The 13,748-nt window shown below is 39.9% G+C and overlaps 1 protein-coding gene across 1 annotated transcript in view; it reads right to left on the reverse strand.

The window, feature by feature from the left end:
* pth2ra (parathyroid hormone 2 receptor a) overlaps positions 1–13,748 on the reverse strand; it is a 401,963-nt gene that overhangs the window by 109,300 nt on the left and 278,915 nt on the right. The window contains exon 6 of the mRNA XM_034693914.1: positions 7,102–7,285. Within this exon, the coding sequence (XP_034549805.1) occupies positions 7,102–7,285 (184 nt within the window). The remainder of the gene's footprint in view (positions 1–7,101; positions 7,286–13,748) is intronic.

The raw sequence follows: 13,748 nt of genomic DNA on the forward strand, positions 1-13,748 counted from the left end.
AAACCTGTAAAATATTCATCACTTCAGCTTGATCTCTTGTTTGTTTCCCATTTCATGCTGAGAAATATTTTCAAGGTGAAGGATTCAGCTACATGGCTGGGAGCTGATCAATATGGCTGCTTTCACTCTGTCAGGGTTCTATTACAATCAATGCTCCAATCACCCTGACTTCTCTCAGAATTTAATGAACGGATGATATTAATTCAAAAACAACATTTGGACCCTCAGTGGCATGAATTACAATGAAACAGAGGTATGTGGGTGACTTCAATTTAACTATGTGCAGCAAAAGAAATTGAATTTGGTACCCTGATAGGAGATCAATTTCTTTTCAACTCATGCTCATACATGGGGCTGAGTTACCAAATAAATTAGTTTTTCTTACTGAGCTTTCAAATCCCTGTTGGACATATGTTGCAGTCATTTTAATGGAGGAAAAATACTTGAAATTCTAGTGATGAAAGACTTTTTTTCTACAAAGCAGTTTAAAGTCTCCTTATGCAACCCTGAAGAAAACAAGCCAGTGGATACTTTATACATCTTACACCTGGAAATCTCTACATATCTGTCAATGTCTGATGGCTGCAGCATCATCCTTCATTGTTTGTATGAAATCAGAGAAAGCGTTCCTAACAAAGAAAAAACTAAATACTTTTTGACATTAAGGAAATTGATTTGATCTTTTATCGTTTTGTCTGAGCAGAACATCTGGAGGAAACCAGATTTTGTTAGTTCAGGTTTCTTCTAGAAAAGACAGCGAACAAAGCAGACAAAGCAAATAAAAAGATCGATTAAATTTTAGGTTGCTAAAAAATCTCAGGAGATAATAAAGGCACCCGCAGTAATACAGATTACACTGTTTAATCACATTAAGTAACAAAACTCTCCTTTATAAGCTTTCAAACAACTGATATGGAGTCTCTGTTCTCTGAAGTGGACATCAGCACTCTGCTGGTTCTAAAAATTATACATGGGCAACACAGAGCGAAGAGGCTAAAGGGCACACCTCCAGCTATACAGCATCTGTTCGCCAACATAACCTCTAAGCTTCTTTGGGCAACAAAGTTTCAGCTCCAGTGAATCCAAGAACAGACTGTGCTCACCATCAAACAGCGTTCAACTAACTGAAATACACACATATACACGAACATCAAAGCTGTACATGCTGTGTCCGCAGTTACAATTATGTCAGCACTGTATGCTGTAATTGCTCTGAAAGCATTCAGCACTGAGTAAGAATACGAGCAGCTCTGGATTTATGTGTATGTATTTCTGCTTATACATTAGTTCTCCTTCTTTTCACTTGTCAAAGAGCCCATTCCGGGATTCATGAAAGAAGAGGTGGAAAATGTGTTAGGAAGTCTTTCTCTGAAAAACCCAGAATGTGATTATTGAGTACAATAACACCGGAACTTGTTTATTCAGCTGAATCCTATTGAAAATATGTGATTCACATCGAAACTGACAATCAGCAGAAAGAGTTAGACTTTCTTACCTTCTCTAACTTTCATTGCATCAGTTATAAAAGTTGATCAGCAAAATGGCAGACTATGAAATTGCAAACCTTCAAATGAGGGAATAAGCTGTGTTTGATGCCTTTTTGTTCAGACCTACAATAAACACAGACTCTTAACAAGCTGATAAAAGAAATTGTAAATGTATGACTGATCCACTTGAGTTACCTCTGTTATCAGCTTTGAATGTTGTATTTAACGGCAGTTATGTTGAGATGCCTGGTATGCTGCAGCATCTGCTCAACAGGTGGCAACAAATAAGGCCCCTTGTCAGCAGGATAACGATTTCTCTGAAGCCTTTTTGTCTCCTTACCTACACCTCCTTAGAGAGCTCTTCAACGATGCTCCTATGAGCAGAAATAACTGATTCAGGAGTGTGTCTTGTGTAGTGTTCGCCACATTGAGTGTCATAAGCCCTCTAAGGGTAAAGTGAGAGTATGCTGTTAGACCCTCCATAAGAGAGTCTACATTGAAGCTGGCTTCCTGACCAGGTCTATTATTGTTTATCGTTCCTCGTGGGATATGCTCCGTAAACAAAGGTTCCAAGTTTAAACCAGCAAGGTTATATCTGTTATATCTGATTGTTTTTGTCAGATTCACTGTCTAATGAAATAGAGTAATAGAGTCTAACATCATTGATAGAATATATATCAATGATCAGTTATTCCTCCTGTTAGTTTCCCCATTTCTTCTCGTTTTCTTCATGAAGAGAAGTCTGACAGTAAAGTTTGTCTGTTAGTAAAAACACTTGTTATATTTCCTGTCAGGTTAATAAAGTTTCATACGATTGTCTATATGAGAAAATCCTCTCTCTTAAAATCACTCCGTTGTCAGATCTCAGATTATCATGGGAGCAGGATATAGGTGAAGAATTAAATGAGGACACGTGGGACAAAATCCTCTCTCTGGTGCACTCTTCTTCCCTCTGTGCGAGACATGGTTTAATCCAGTGCAAAATTATACATCGTACTTACTGGACCAAGCTTAGACTTTCCCGTCGCATCTTGTTTTGCTGGAAATCTGCCTCCCCTCCATCCTATGAGGGTTGGGTCAGGGATGCCCTTCATTTTAGCAGACTTGAAAAGATCAGACATACTCTGCGCGGATCCACAAATAGTTTTTTAAAAGTATGGCAGCCTCTCTTTGACCTAGTAAAAACCCTGCAGTTCAAAGACGCACCTCAATGAAGCTGGTTGTAATTCTTGAGATCTTTTCTTAATTTTACTTCCTCATAGACTGTTTTTTTACTTGATACTTTGAGGCCTTGAGTCCCTTCGAGAGCACAACAACTATTTTCAATGAAGAACATGTTCAGTTGTTCCTATTTGACATTGCCATATGTGGTGTTTTTTTTTTGTTTGTTTGCTTGTGTGTTTGTTTGTTTTTGTTTGTTTTGTATATTCTACTTCTTAACTTGTTTTTGGTACTTTCATTCCTTTTATTATTATTATTTTTTTTGTTTGTTTGTTTATTTATTAATTTATCCGGGGTTTTTTCTTGTACGATTATATTTTTATTTCCATGTGTGTATGTACATGTATGTATGTATGTATGTATATGTATGTATGTATGTATGTATGTATGTATGTATGTATGTATGTATGTATGTATGTATGTATGTATGTATGTATATGGGTGTATCTGGATATATATGGATGTACATTTGTTTTTTTTTCTATACATATTGCCCTTTTATCTTTTTTTAATTATTATAATTTTTTGATATTCACCTACTCATCGTATTGTAATTTCACTATTCTTCATTTTCCTGTTTGAGTACTTGTCAATCTTTTATTTTAAGTTACTATCACATATTGGCTTTTTTTTTTAAATTTTATTCATTTACTTAATATGTTTCTTGTACAAAAACGTCACTTTCTTGAATTGTTTGCACTGATCTTTTTTTTGTAATGTGTCAAAATCTAAATAAAAAGATCTTTGAAAAAAAAAAAAAAAAAGTTTCATACGAGGCGGATCATTAATGAGCACAGGGTTTGAAAAGAGTTGCATGGTTTCTATTTTCCCTTAAAGTAATAAATAGTTTAATAATGAGGCATTTTACCGGTGAATCGATCCGTGATGCTTTAGGACAGAATAAACAGAGAGCTGATTCTCTTCATGTGCAAGTGTGTGTTAAACATGTAAACACAGAGACAGAGCTCTGTTACTGTTTATATTGATCAGAGTTATCACAGTGAACATGTGTGCAGACACAAACAGCTGTTAAAGCCGTCATCACAAACCGACGTTGCTTCACGTGACGCTCCGGAGGAGAGGACGTCTCATTTCTCTAAATACAAATCTCCTCTCTCCTCTCTCCTCTGGTTTCATTTCCTCGCATCTCTGGTGGGCGGGACTAAGACGCGAGGAAGAGACGCGAGGAAGAGACGCGAGGATGGACGTTTAGAGCTTTGAGATGCACCCTGTGTGTGTTTTGTCGTTTCCCTGTCTGTTGCTCCTCCTCCTGTGTCTCTTCCCCTTGTTTGTGTCTTGTGGGTGAATGTGGGCGGGGTTTCCATTCTGCAGGCAGCACCAGGTGAAGCCACTCTATAATCAACCCTCTCCTATAAAGACTCCGGATTCTCTCCTACTCGTGGCCAGATCCACTTCAGTTTTCCGTGGTAGTCTGAGTTTGTGGCTCCTCAAGCATTTTTTGTTTTGCTTGTCTTTGTGTGTGTCAAGCTGACGTCCTTGTGTGTTTTCATCTTGATTCAGAGTTTGCCGTGCATGCTTCCCCCACTCGAGCTGATCGCTTCCCTGTCTGCTGCTGAACCTGTCTGCCTTTGCCTGAGCTCCAGTTACCCTCTGTGGAAGGACACTGGAAAGAGGGACTGCTCCACTCGTTACCCACGGCGCCATTACCACAGAGTTCACTCTAAATAAACACTTGTATTTTCTCAATCCAGCTTGCCTGAGTTCTGCATTTGGGTCCAGTCCTAGTGACAATCATAACAGTAACAGAATTAACATTGCTGAAAATTACAATTAAAATACAAATAGAATTACTGAATGTTAATTTTATTTAAGAGTCAAATAATGGGAACATATTTAGAAAATTAAAAAGCAGTTAATGCAATTTAATTTTCAAATTTGCTTTTTCATTTTCATTTTGGTACAAATATGCTTCCATGCACACGCTGCAGGAAAAACAGTTTACAGACAGAATAGCAGAACACGAGTGTGAAAGGAATCCATGATCACAAAAGCCCTGTTGTTGAACATTTTCACATGATGAATCATGCAGTTACATCTCTGTGTTATATTGGTATTGAACCTGTTACACTCCTGTAGGAGGCGAAGAAATATCACTTCAGGGTCCAAACACAGAAATAGACATTGGTGTGTTTAAATGAGGGTTTCTCCTAATGATGATAAATACTGTGTACATATGGTCGACCACTTATTAATCTCTGGCAGTATAGAGTACACCTGACATATAGGATAAAGAGGCGCCTCTTTAATGATTTTCACATACTGGAAGACGGCACACAGCCCACACGTTGAACCCTATATGAGAGTATTTCCTCTACGTGTCTTTGCACATATATCATGTTTAATTGTGGAGATAGGTGTTGTTTATATCTGATTTTGGAGCTGTAATGGGATCATGTACCAGTTTATTTCCCTTCTGAATAACACTTGTATGGATTACATTTTACCATCAGATATACAATTTAAGTATCTTTACAGTTCTCTGTGGTTCACTTAGACGATATCTTTTTCCATGTTTACTCTGTTCATGAGAACACTTTTTTGTGTGTCTTGTCCAAAATCAATCAAGTGAGAGTGCAGCATGTGACTGCCCATGTCGAAATGTCACGACCTTGGTGAGTTAGATCATCTGGAATATTGGAGCCCTGCAGCACGTTACAATGTTACAATGTCATTTAGCAGACGCTTTTATCCAAAGTGACGTACATACAAGAACAAGAACAACACAAGCAAAGAAATAGACAAGAGGAAACAAGATCAGTACAGGTAACAAAGTGCTTCAAGTCCATTTGGGTGCAGGTAAGTCAGGCTAGCTAAGTGCATAGTGCTTCCTAAAGAGCTGGGTCTTTAGCTGTCTTTTGAAAGTAGAGAGGGACTCTGCACGTCGAATGGAGCACGTGCAACGTAAATGGTAAATGGACTTCTAGTCTGTCTGACCAGTCAAAGCGCTTTTACATACTACTCATTGCATTCACCCATTCATACCCATTCACTCACTGATGGCAGAGGCTTCTAATGAAAGGGACCATCAGTATTAGCTGATCTCATTCGTACACATTCACACACGTTCACATTCGCTGAACAACAGCAGGAGCAATTTGGGGTTCAATGTCTTGCTCAAGGACACTTCGACATGTGACTGCCGGAGCTGGGATCGAACCGCCAACCTTCCGATGGTAAGACGCCCGACTCTACCCACAGAGCCACAGCCGCCCCGTCTGTTTCTTTGTTTGCTTTCAGTGACACTGGACTCAGCACCTGCCCTCTTTGGATTGGATGTGTTTCTCAATACCACCAAAGAAGACAAGGGCTATTTCTCATATTGTGAGGAGAATTTACACAAAGGTGAAGTGGGGACGGATTGGTTTGGGAGAGGGCCTCTGTGATGTCACCCAATTGCTTTTGATGAGCTCAAAGACAGTAGTTGCCATATTGGAAATCCTGACTTCAACTAACTTTTGACTGATCTAGAAACAGGCAAAGAAGTAAAGTTGAGACCATAGTCTTTGCCGTCCAGTAAACAGCTACAACATGACCTTCCGTCAGACGTGTCAGCCACAAAGTATGACTTATAATGCACAACTCAAAATGGACGGGCTAATAAAAATGATGAAGCCTTGTATGGTTGCACAGATAAAGAAATAAAGTATGAAGACCAAAACAGTTTCTTGTACCAGTACACATGCTTTGCTGTAAAAATTGATGTTTATAATGGGATGTAATCAGTTGTCCTCGGCGTTGCTTCTTGTGTGGATGTGTTTTTTGTGCCTCTCACTGTCCTGATACATCTTGTTTCCATTACAGACATAACTGTTTTGTTTCCCTTTATTTGTGTTGCAATTCTTCTTCTTATAGCCTGTACCTGTGTCTCTTTACTTTGTGTTTGAAAACCTTACTTAGCAGGCCAACCCAAAGTGGGTTGGTATAAAGGGTGAATGAGAAAATATATCGCAAACCACTTTGTCCACTGCAGTAAAACAGAGTTACATAACCCAGTGCATTTATAATTATATGCATGATAATTACCTTAATTACTTTTAAGTACTTGAGGCTCACTTAAAGGAAACCCAGGTCCATTAATGACAATGAGTTTTTGTTTATAGATAAATCAATTTTACCATCCCATTGTCAACCACTTTTATTTTTTTCCATATTGGTATCTATCACAGACTACCCCTCTCACCCCCTGCATGAGACTGTGGAGGCTTTGAGCAGCTCCTTTGATACTCACATTAAAGACTGAGAGGACAAACAAGCCAACAGCCATTAATGCCACCATGTGCACTTTGAGGACACAACCAATAACTCTGTTCTGTTTGAATGAAAGCCAGACAAGTCTGACAGTAAGACAGGGGATTGAATAACTGATACTTACATATTGAGACTTGTCCAGGGGTGCCATGCTGACAGTTTTTAAGTTGTCCAACAAAGCCGAATCAAAGTCCTGCAATCCAGCGCTGGAATGGACGACTTTGTCCTTAACAAAGATGCTGACTGCGCGTAACATGAAGGAAACAAAGAGGTGCATGTGGATGTAGTTTCTGGTGCAGTGAAGACGCCTGTAGTGAAAGCACAAAAGCATGCATTGTTTTAATTTAACAAATAAGAGCAAAGAGAAAGTCTAGAGTAATTAATATGGAGGGTTAGAAAGCACACGAGTCACATTAATTGAAGTTGAGCCTGGTTTCAAGGTCAGGTATTATTCCATACTGTACAAGGATGCTTCTCCACAGGCCCTGGGGATGCCTTCATGGGGGCGTCTTGATAAGATGCACACTGTACACTAGAAATGGTATCCAGCCATGCAGCTAAACAGTTTTGTACAACAACAACAACAACAACAACACACTGTTCTGCAGGTCAGCCTTTGCTGTAATTAAACCCTCAGAGAGCCGTTTTATTGTTGAAGAGAGGGGAATTCATCTGTCTATCAAGAGGCAGACAGTTCATTTAAATCCCAACTGAAATGAGTGTTTTTGGAGCCAAGGAAGAAAGGTTAAAGGTTACTGCTCAGCTCCAATCTGCAATGATGAAATGTTCAAACCAAGCCAGAAACCTTGGTGTAGTCATAGACTCAGACCTTAATTTCAGCAGCCACATTAAGACAATTACAAAGTCAGCCTATTATCACCTTAAGAATATATCAAGGATTAAAGGACTTATGTCTCAGCAGGATGCAGAAAAACTCGTCCATGCATTTATCTTTAGCAGACTAGACTACTGTAACGGGGTCTTTACAGGACTCCCTAAAAAGTCCATCAGACGGCTGCAGCTCATACAGAATGCTGCTGCTCGAGTCCTAACAAGGACCAAAAAAGTAGACCACATTACTCCAGTTCTTAGATCTCTACACTGGCTTCCTGTCTGTCAGAGAATAGACTTTAAAATCCTGCTGATGGTTTATAAAGCACTGAATGGTTTAGGCCCAAAATACATTGCTGATCTGCTACTACTTTATGAACCACCTCGACCTCTGAGGTCATCAGGTACTGGTCTGCTTTCAGTCCCTGAGTCAGAAGGAAACATGGTGAAGCAGCGTTTAGTCATTATGCACCATATATCTGGAACACACTCCCTGAAAGCTGTAGGTCTGCTCCAACTCTCACCTCTTTTAAATCAAAGACTAAGACTTTTTTATTTGCCACTGCCTTCCTATCTTAGATTATTTTAACCCACTTTAAATTAAAATTTTAATGTAATTTTTAATATATTTCTAATTTTCCTTTTCTTTTCTGTTTTATCATATTTGTCATTTTAATTGTGTTATTTTATGCCTGTCTGAATGCCTCCAATGCTTTTAATGTTTTAATGTAAAGCACATTGAGTTGCCCTCGTGTATGAAATGCGCTATACAAATAAAGTTGCCTTGCCTTGCCTTGCCTTGCCTTGCCTTGCCTTGCCTAGCTCATGTCTCATTCTTTTACCAATAACAGGGACTTGACAGCCAATTCCGTTCAACTGTTTAATGTGTATACCACTCTTGGGGCCGTCCAAAGGGCACAGCATACATAAAACATAGCTTCATGTCACTTACTGAACATAAAGCGATATGACAGGCTTATCCTGAAATTGCTTTCAATAAATCACTAGAGATGGAAGAGATGTTAGCATGTTTATTTCAAGTTTCTGAATAAAAACTTAAGTGAAATGTATTTATGTGTGTATATATTTATACCCATAACACACAAACCATATTTCCTTGAGCTCATTATGCTACAGAGATAACCACAATATGTCAGCGCTTCTCATTTTAATACATTTTTCATAAGCTGTGGTTTGATGAGGTTAACATACCATATACCATATTACCATAAAAAAAAGCGTATTACTGGGTGCCGCACACTGTTTACTGAGACTGTATCTGTACAGAGAAGTACCCGAGGCATGGAGAGAAGGACGAGCTGACATTGGCTGTTATGGAGACCAAATCAAAGATAAGGGAACCGCTCTTCACTATGAGCTATTTCATGTCTCTTTGAAATTTATCCCACTGTTCCAGAAAATAGGATCCATTTGAAGTTTTTCTTGGTATATACGCAGCTCTGATTAACGTAGTGACTTTCTATCAGGGAAGTTACATGCTTCTCACTAAACTTTCTACTTCCATTTCACAAAATGTGATGTCTATTAAACTCACAATATTAATGGAATCCCTTATTGAAGAGAATTCTGGAACATTTGAGGTACTTTAGATGTCCCATCAGTGTTATTAGTGGATGTAATAGAGTGTGCACTAAGGGCCTGATCTACTAAGATCCCAAATAACGAGCGCTAATTTGCGTATGCAAATAATAATTTTGCACGTGTTATTTCTGGGCGTGTTGCAGGTGATCTACTAAGACTGCATGCACAAATGATAATGAGTGCAAAAGTGGTGTGGACCGCCCTATTTTAATGAGGATTTTGCGTGTGCTATCGGCTGTCACCATAGAGAGTTTGAGAGAGCAGAGTGGTCTTAAGCGATAATAATAATAATAATAATACATTTTATTTAGAAGCGCCTTTCAAAGCACTCAAGGTCGCTTTACAGACAGATAAAAAACACAATAAATAAAAGAACACGATAAGATAAATAAAAACAACAAGCAAAGTAACACCAAGTTAAAAATGAAGCAGTGGAAATTAAGCGGGGAATGCAGTTTGAAACAGATGGGTTTTGAGTTTTGATTTGAATAGGGGTAGTGAGTCAATGTTACGGATGTCTGGTGGGAGTGAGTTCCAGAGTTGGGGAGCAGAGCGACTGAAAGCTCTGCTCCCCATGGTGCTGAGACGGCGGGGGGCACAGAGAGGTGGAGGGAGGAGGAAGACCTGAGGGAGCGAGAGGGGGTGACAATGTGGAGGAGATCAGAGAGATACGGGGGGGGGAGAGGTTGTGGACGGCCTTGAATGTGTAAAGGAGGATTTTGAAATTGATTCTGAGTTTGACCGGTAGCCAGTGGAGCTGCTGGAGGACGGGGTGATGTGGTGAAAGGAGGGGGTTCTAGTGATGATGCGGGCTGCAAAGTTTTGGACCAGTTGAAGTTTATGGAGGGATTTGTGAGGGACACCGAAGAGGATAAATGAAGTTTGAAGCCATGGAGTTGGAGGTTTTAGTGGAGGAGGGAAATAAACACATCAGTGAACTCCAGCAGAGACATCTCAGCGTTAGAAACGCGATTTGGAAGGCCATCTGTGAAAAGGTGAATGATGTGAGAAAAAACAGAAGATCTGCCGATGAAATAAACACATCTACTCTACTCCAAAACTCAATCAGTGTTTTGATGGAGTTTAGAGAGTGATTTGATGAGGCTTAGTCTGCCACTCTTGCTCTAGAAAAGTTAGGCGTCACTTAGATGAAGACAGTCGCCTCACTGTCCCAGGGAGCAACTTTCGGGTGAACGTTTTTAATGCCTGATATCATCATCCAGCAACTGTCCCAAAGATTCACCAGCTTAAATGGAACTGGGAACATGTTTGAGTCAATTCACCCCAACACACTGCTGCAAGCACGAGATGAGGAGTTACGCAGAGCTGCCTGGCGCAGCTCAGTGAGCAATCATTCTCCAAGTTAAAACTAACTAAAAACCCCTTGATGAGCACGATGGGACAGAATAGACTGAGTGGACATGTCATGTTATCTATTGAGAATGACAGATCAAAGAAAATGGACATACAGTGCATCGTGGACAAGTCTGGGGAGCTTAAGGCTCGTCCAAACAGTGGTGAGTAGGCCGAGTACTTCATATTGATTTTTTGTTTGTATGTGAAGATGTGGGCCGCTGTGCCAATTTGACTAAACTTTATATCTGTTGATACAGTGACCTACTGTGCTCTCATTAGTTGAAAAAGTTAAAGTGGGTGTCAGAATGATGCGGTCGCTATCCGTGGTGCTGAACTGCTTTGAATTTGTGTTGTTTTATTATTATTATTTTGTTCTCTTGGTTTGATTGACTAAAACATTTAGTAATGCTTGTAAGCCCAGCTTTTGTGGACATGTTGTAAAGCGATGTTAAGATGAGCTTTACAGTGACCGCAGCCATGTGTGCGTAATGCTGTGCCAGTTTGCACCTGCCTTTCAAACGTGTTAAATATAGACGCAAATACAGCGCGCGCTATCTGCTTCAGGTTTGATAAATCACATTGCGTGTGCTAAATGATTACATTTGCATCTCCTCCTCCCAGTATTTTGCGCGTTCTGATGATCTACATGTATTCTGCATATTCATGAAGGGAAACACGCTAAATGATTTGCGAGTGCTATTTTGCTCATTTGAAAGACGCAATCCTCGGTGCTCCCGGTTAGTACGTCAGCTTTGCGCACGCTATCAAGTTTGCACGTGTTTTTAATACACGCAAACCTTTAGTAGATCGGGCACTAAATGTGTCAGTGCATGCTTCAGTGACAGAAAGTTGAGTTTCCCTGCTCCTTGAGCCATGACGGCAGTGTCTACATGTATCAGTAAACGCTGTAGACCAGCAGCCAAAGCTCCGGTTTTCTTTGACTGCAAAGCATTTCTTTGGCTTTGTGACCAAATATCAGCAAAAACACCTTCCAGTGTTTCTTTATCCATAGCATCCTCTGCAATGACAGAAGACAGGAAAAAAACTGAGCCCTTGTCTTTGAAAGAGGTTAAAAAGCTTTAAATAAAAAAACTAAAAAAACAGAGGATGAGTGACCCACAGGTGTAAGCATTCAGCAATTAGAGTCTAGCAGTCTGAGATGGAGATCATTTTAGTTCCTCCCCTTCAGGTAAGTTCATGAGGTCAACGAGCGGCAGTCTCTAAAGAGATATATTCAAAGTTCAGCAGTGGACAGCTTCTCAATAAAAAGGAAATATAAACAAATAGAGAACAAAACAATTAAAATCACAGTTTCACATTGTGTGTACCTATAAATATAACAACACACCAAAAAGGCTGCAACCCACAGAAATGAGTCAGACCTAAATCCTCAACAAAGCCAGGGTAGTGGGTCGCTCTTTTTTATAATTTTATTTTTATTTTATTTTATAATCCAAAAACATTCACATTGATTGAGTGTTTTGATCCTATCTTCTTTACGTATTGATTCTTGGATGTGATCTATGGCTGTAGCTCTCAGGATAGAGAGGTTACCGTTGTGCTTTCCTTTGAAATGTCTCTCCATAGGATGGTCCTAACTTTAGTTCTTGTGGCATATTTGTGCTCTGAGAGTCTATCTTGTAGTCTGCATGTAGTTTTTCCAACATAAAACACATTATACTGAGCACATTCAAATTTGTGAATAACATATGTCTTTCAGTTTATGAAAGAGTCCCTTTTCATAATGTTTATCTCCATGGACACCTTGATAGCTACTAAATTTAAATCTGTTCTGCATTGACTTGAAACAACTGCAGGTGTTTTAATACTCCCTTCAGAAAAATATTCCTAGAACACTGTCACAATATTCACTCAGATGTTCCCCTTGCTTTGCACACATGCCTTTACAAAGAAAGGAAAACCTTTTGTGCCCCATTTACAGCTGAAATAGCCGGAAATACGTTTGTACTGATTCCAGATTTCACTCATAATTCCTTTCAAAGCTGATCTCTGGGCTGTTGTGCTCCAAACAGCAAACAACACTTGCTCCCCAGGGCAGCTAAGTGAGCAGCTTAAAGAGGTTTAAATGTCTGTGATTATGGTGTAAAAAATTATAGCTAATCATTTATTTAATGCAGTTGTGGTTTTGTATAAAACACTTTAAAGCTGGGGTTGGTAGTCTCGGAAAACTAGCATGAATTTGAATGTAGCATTTCCTCAGGACTCCGTCTAACCCCTCCCCTCCTCCCCTCACATGCACGAGCGCCGCTGACTTGCGACCATATGATGGTGACTGATTCAAAACCGGTCCTCACAATAACATTATCATAATGAAAGTTAAAAACACAAATAAACATGGCTGCTGTTAGTACTCACAACTGTCATTCTAGCATTATCCAGTTGTACCAGTGACACGATATCAGGAGAAAAGTTATAACACATATATAATACTGTAACAGCTCTACTGTTTTTTAAACGTGTTCAGTGTAGATGTTCTTAATTCCTACAGTGTTGACAGTCAGTGAAGGCATCAGGAGAGGTGTAGAGTGTGTGAGCGGGAGAGAGGAGAGACAAGAGGAGAAGTTCTTCATTCATTCAAACATTGATTGTTGTTTTGTTGGTTGTCGTGGTAACGGCTGACAGTGACCGGTTATTAAAACTCAACGTGTTCACGAATCGGCTCGTCATCCCGACAGCGTCCGGACGGACGCTACAGTACATCTACATTTTCTGTAGGACTTACTGAATGTCATTCATTTTTCTGCTTGTCAGAGCCCCCGTGGTGAGAGCTTTTTAGACTCTGATCCAGACTACAGTCCTGAGCAAAGCACCTCATCGGGTCAGAGGGGACAGGCCCGAGGTCGAGCGAGAGGGGCTGTCAGTAGAGTCAGGGGAAGCAGAGGCTGGGGACGGGGACTCGGAGGAGTGAACGCTGGGAAAATGTACGCACAGGAGGCGGGCAGAAAGTCAGGACGGGATTTG

The sequence above is a fragment of the Notolabrus celidotus genome, chromosome 10 (genome assembly GCF_009762535.1).
Source record: "Notolabrus celidotus isolate fNotCel1 chromosome 10, fNotCel1.pri, whole genome shotgun sequence".
Classification (NCBI taxonomy): Eukaryota; Metazoa; Chordata; class Actinopteri; order Labriformes; family Labridae; genus Notolabrus; species Notolabrus celidotus.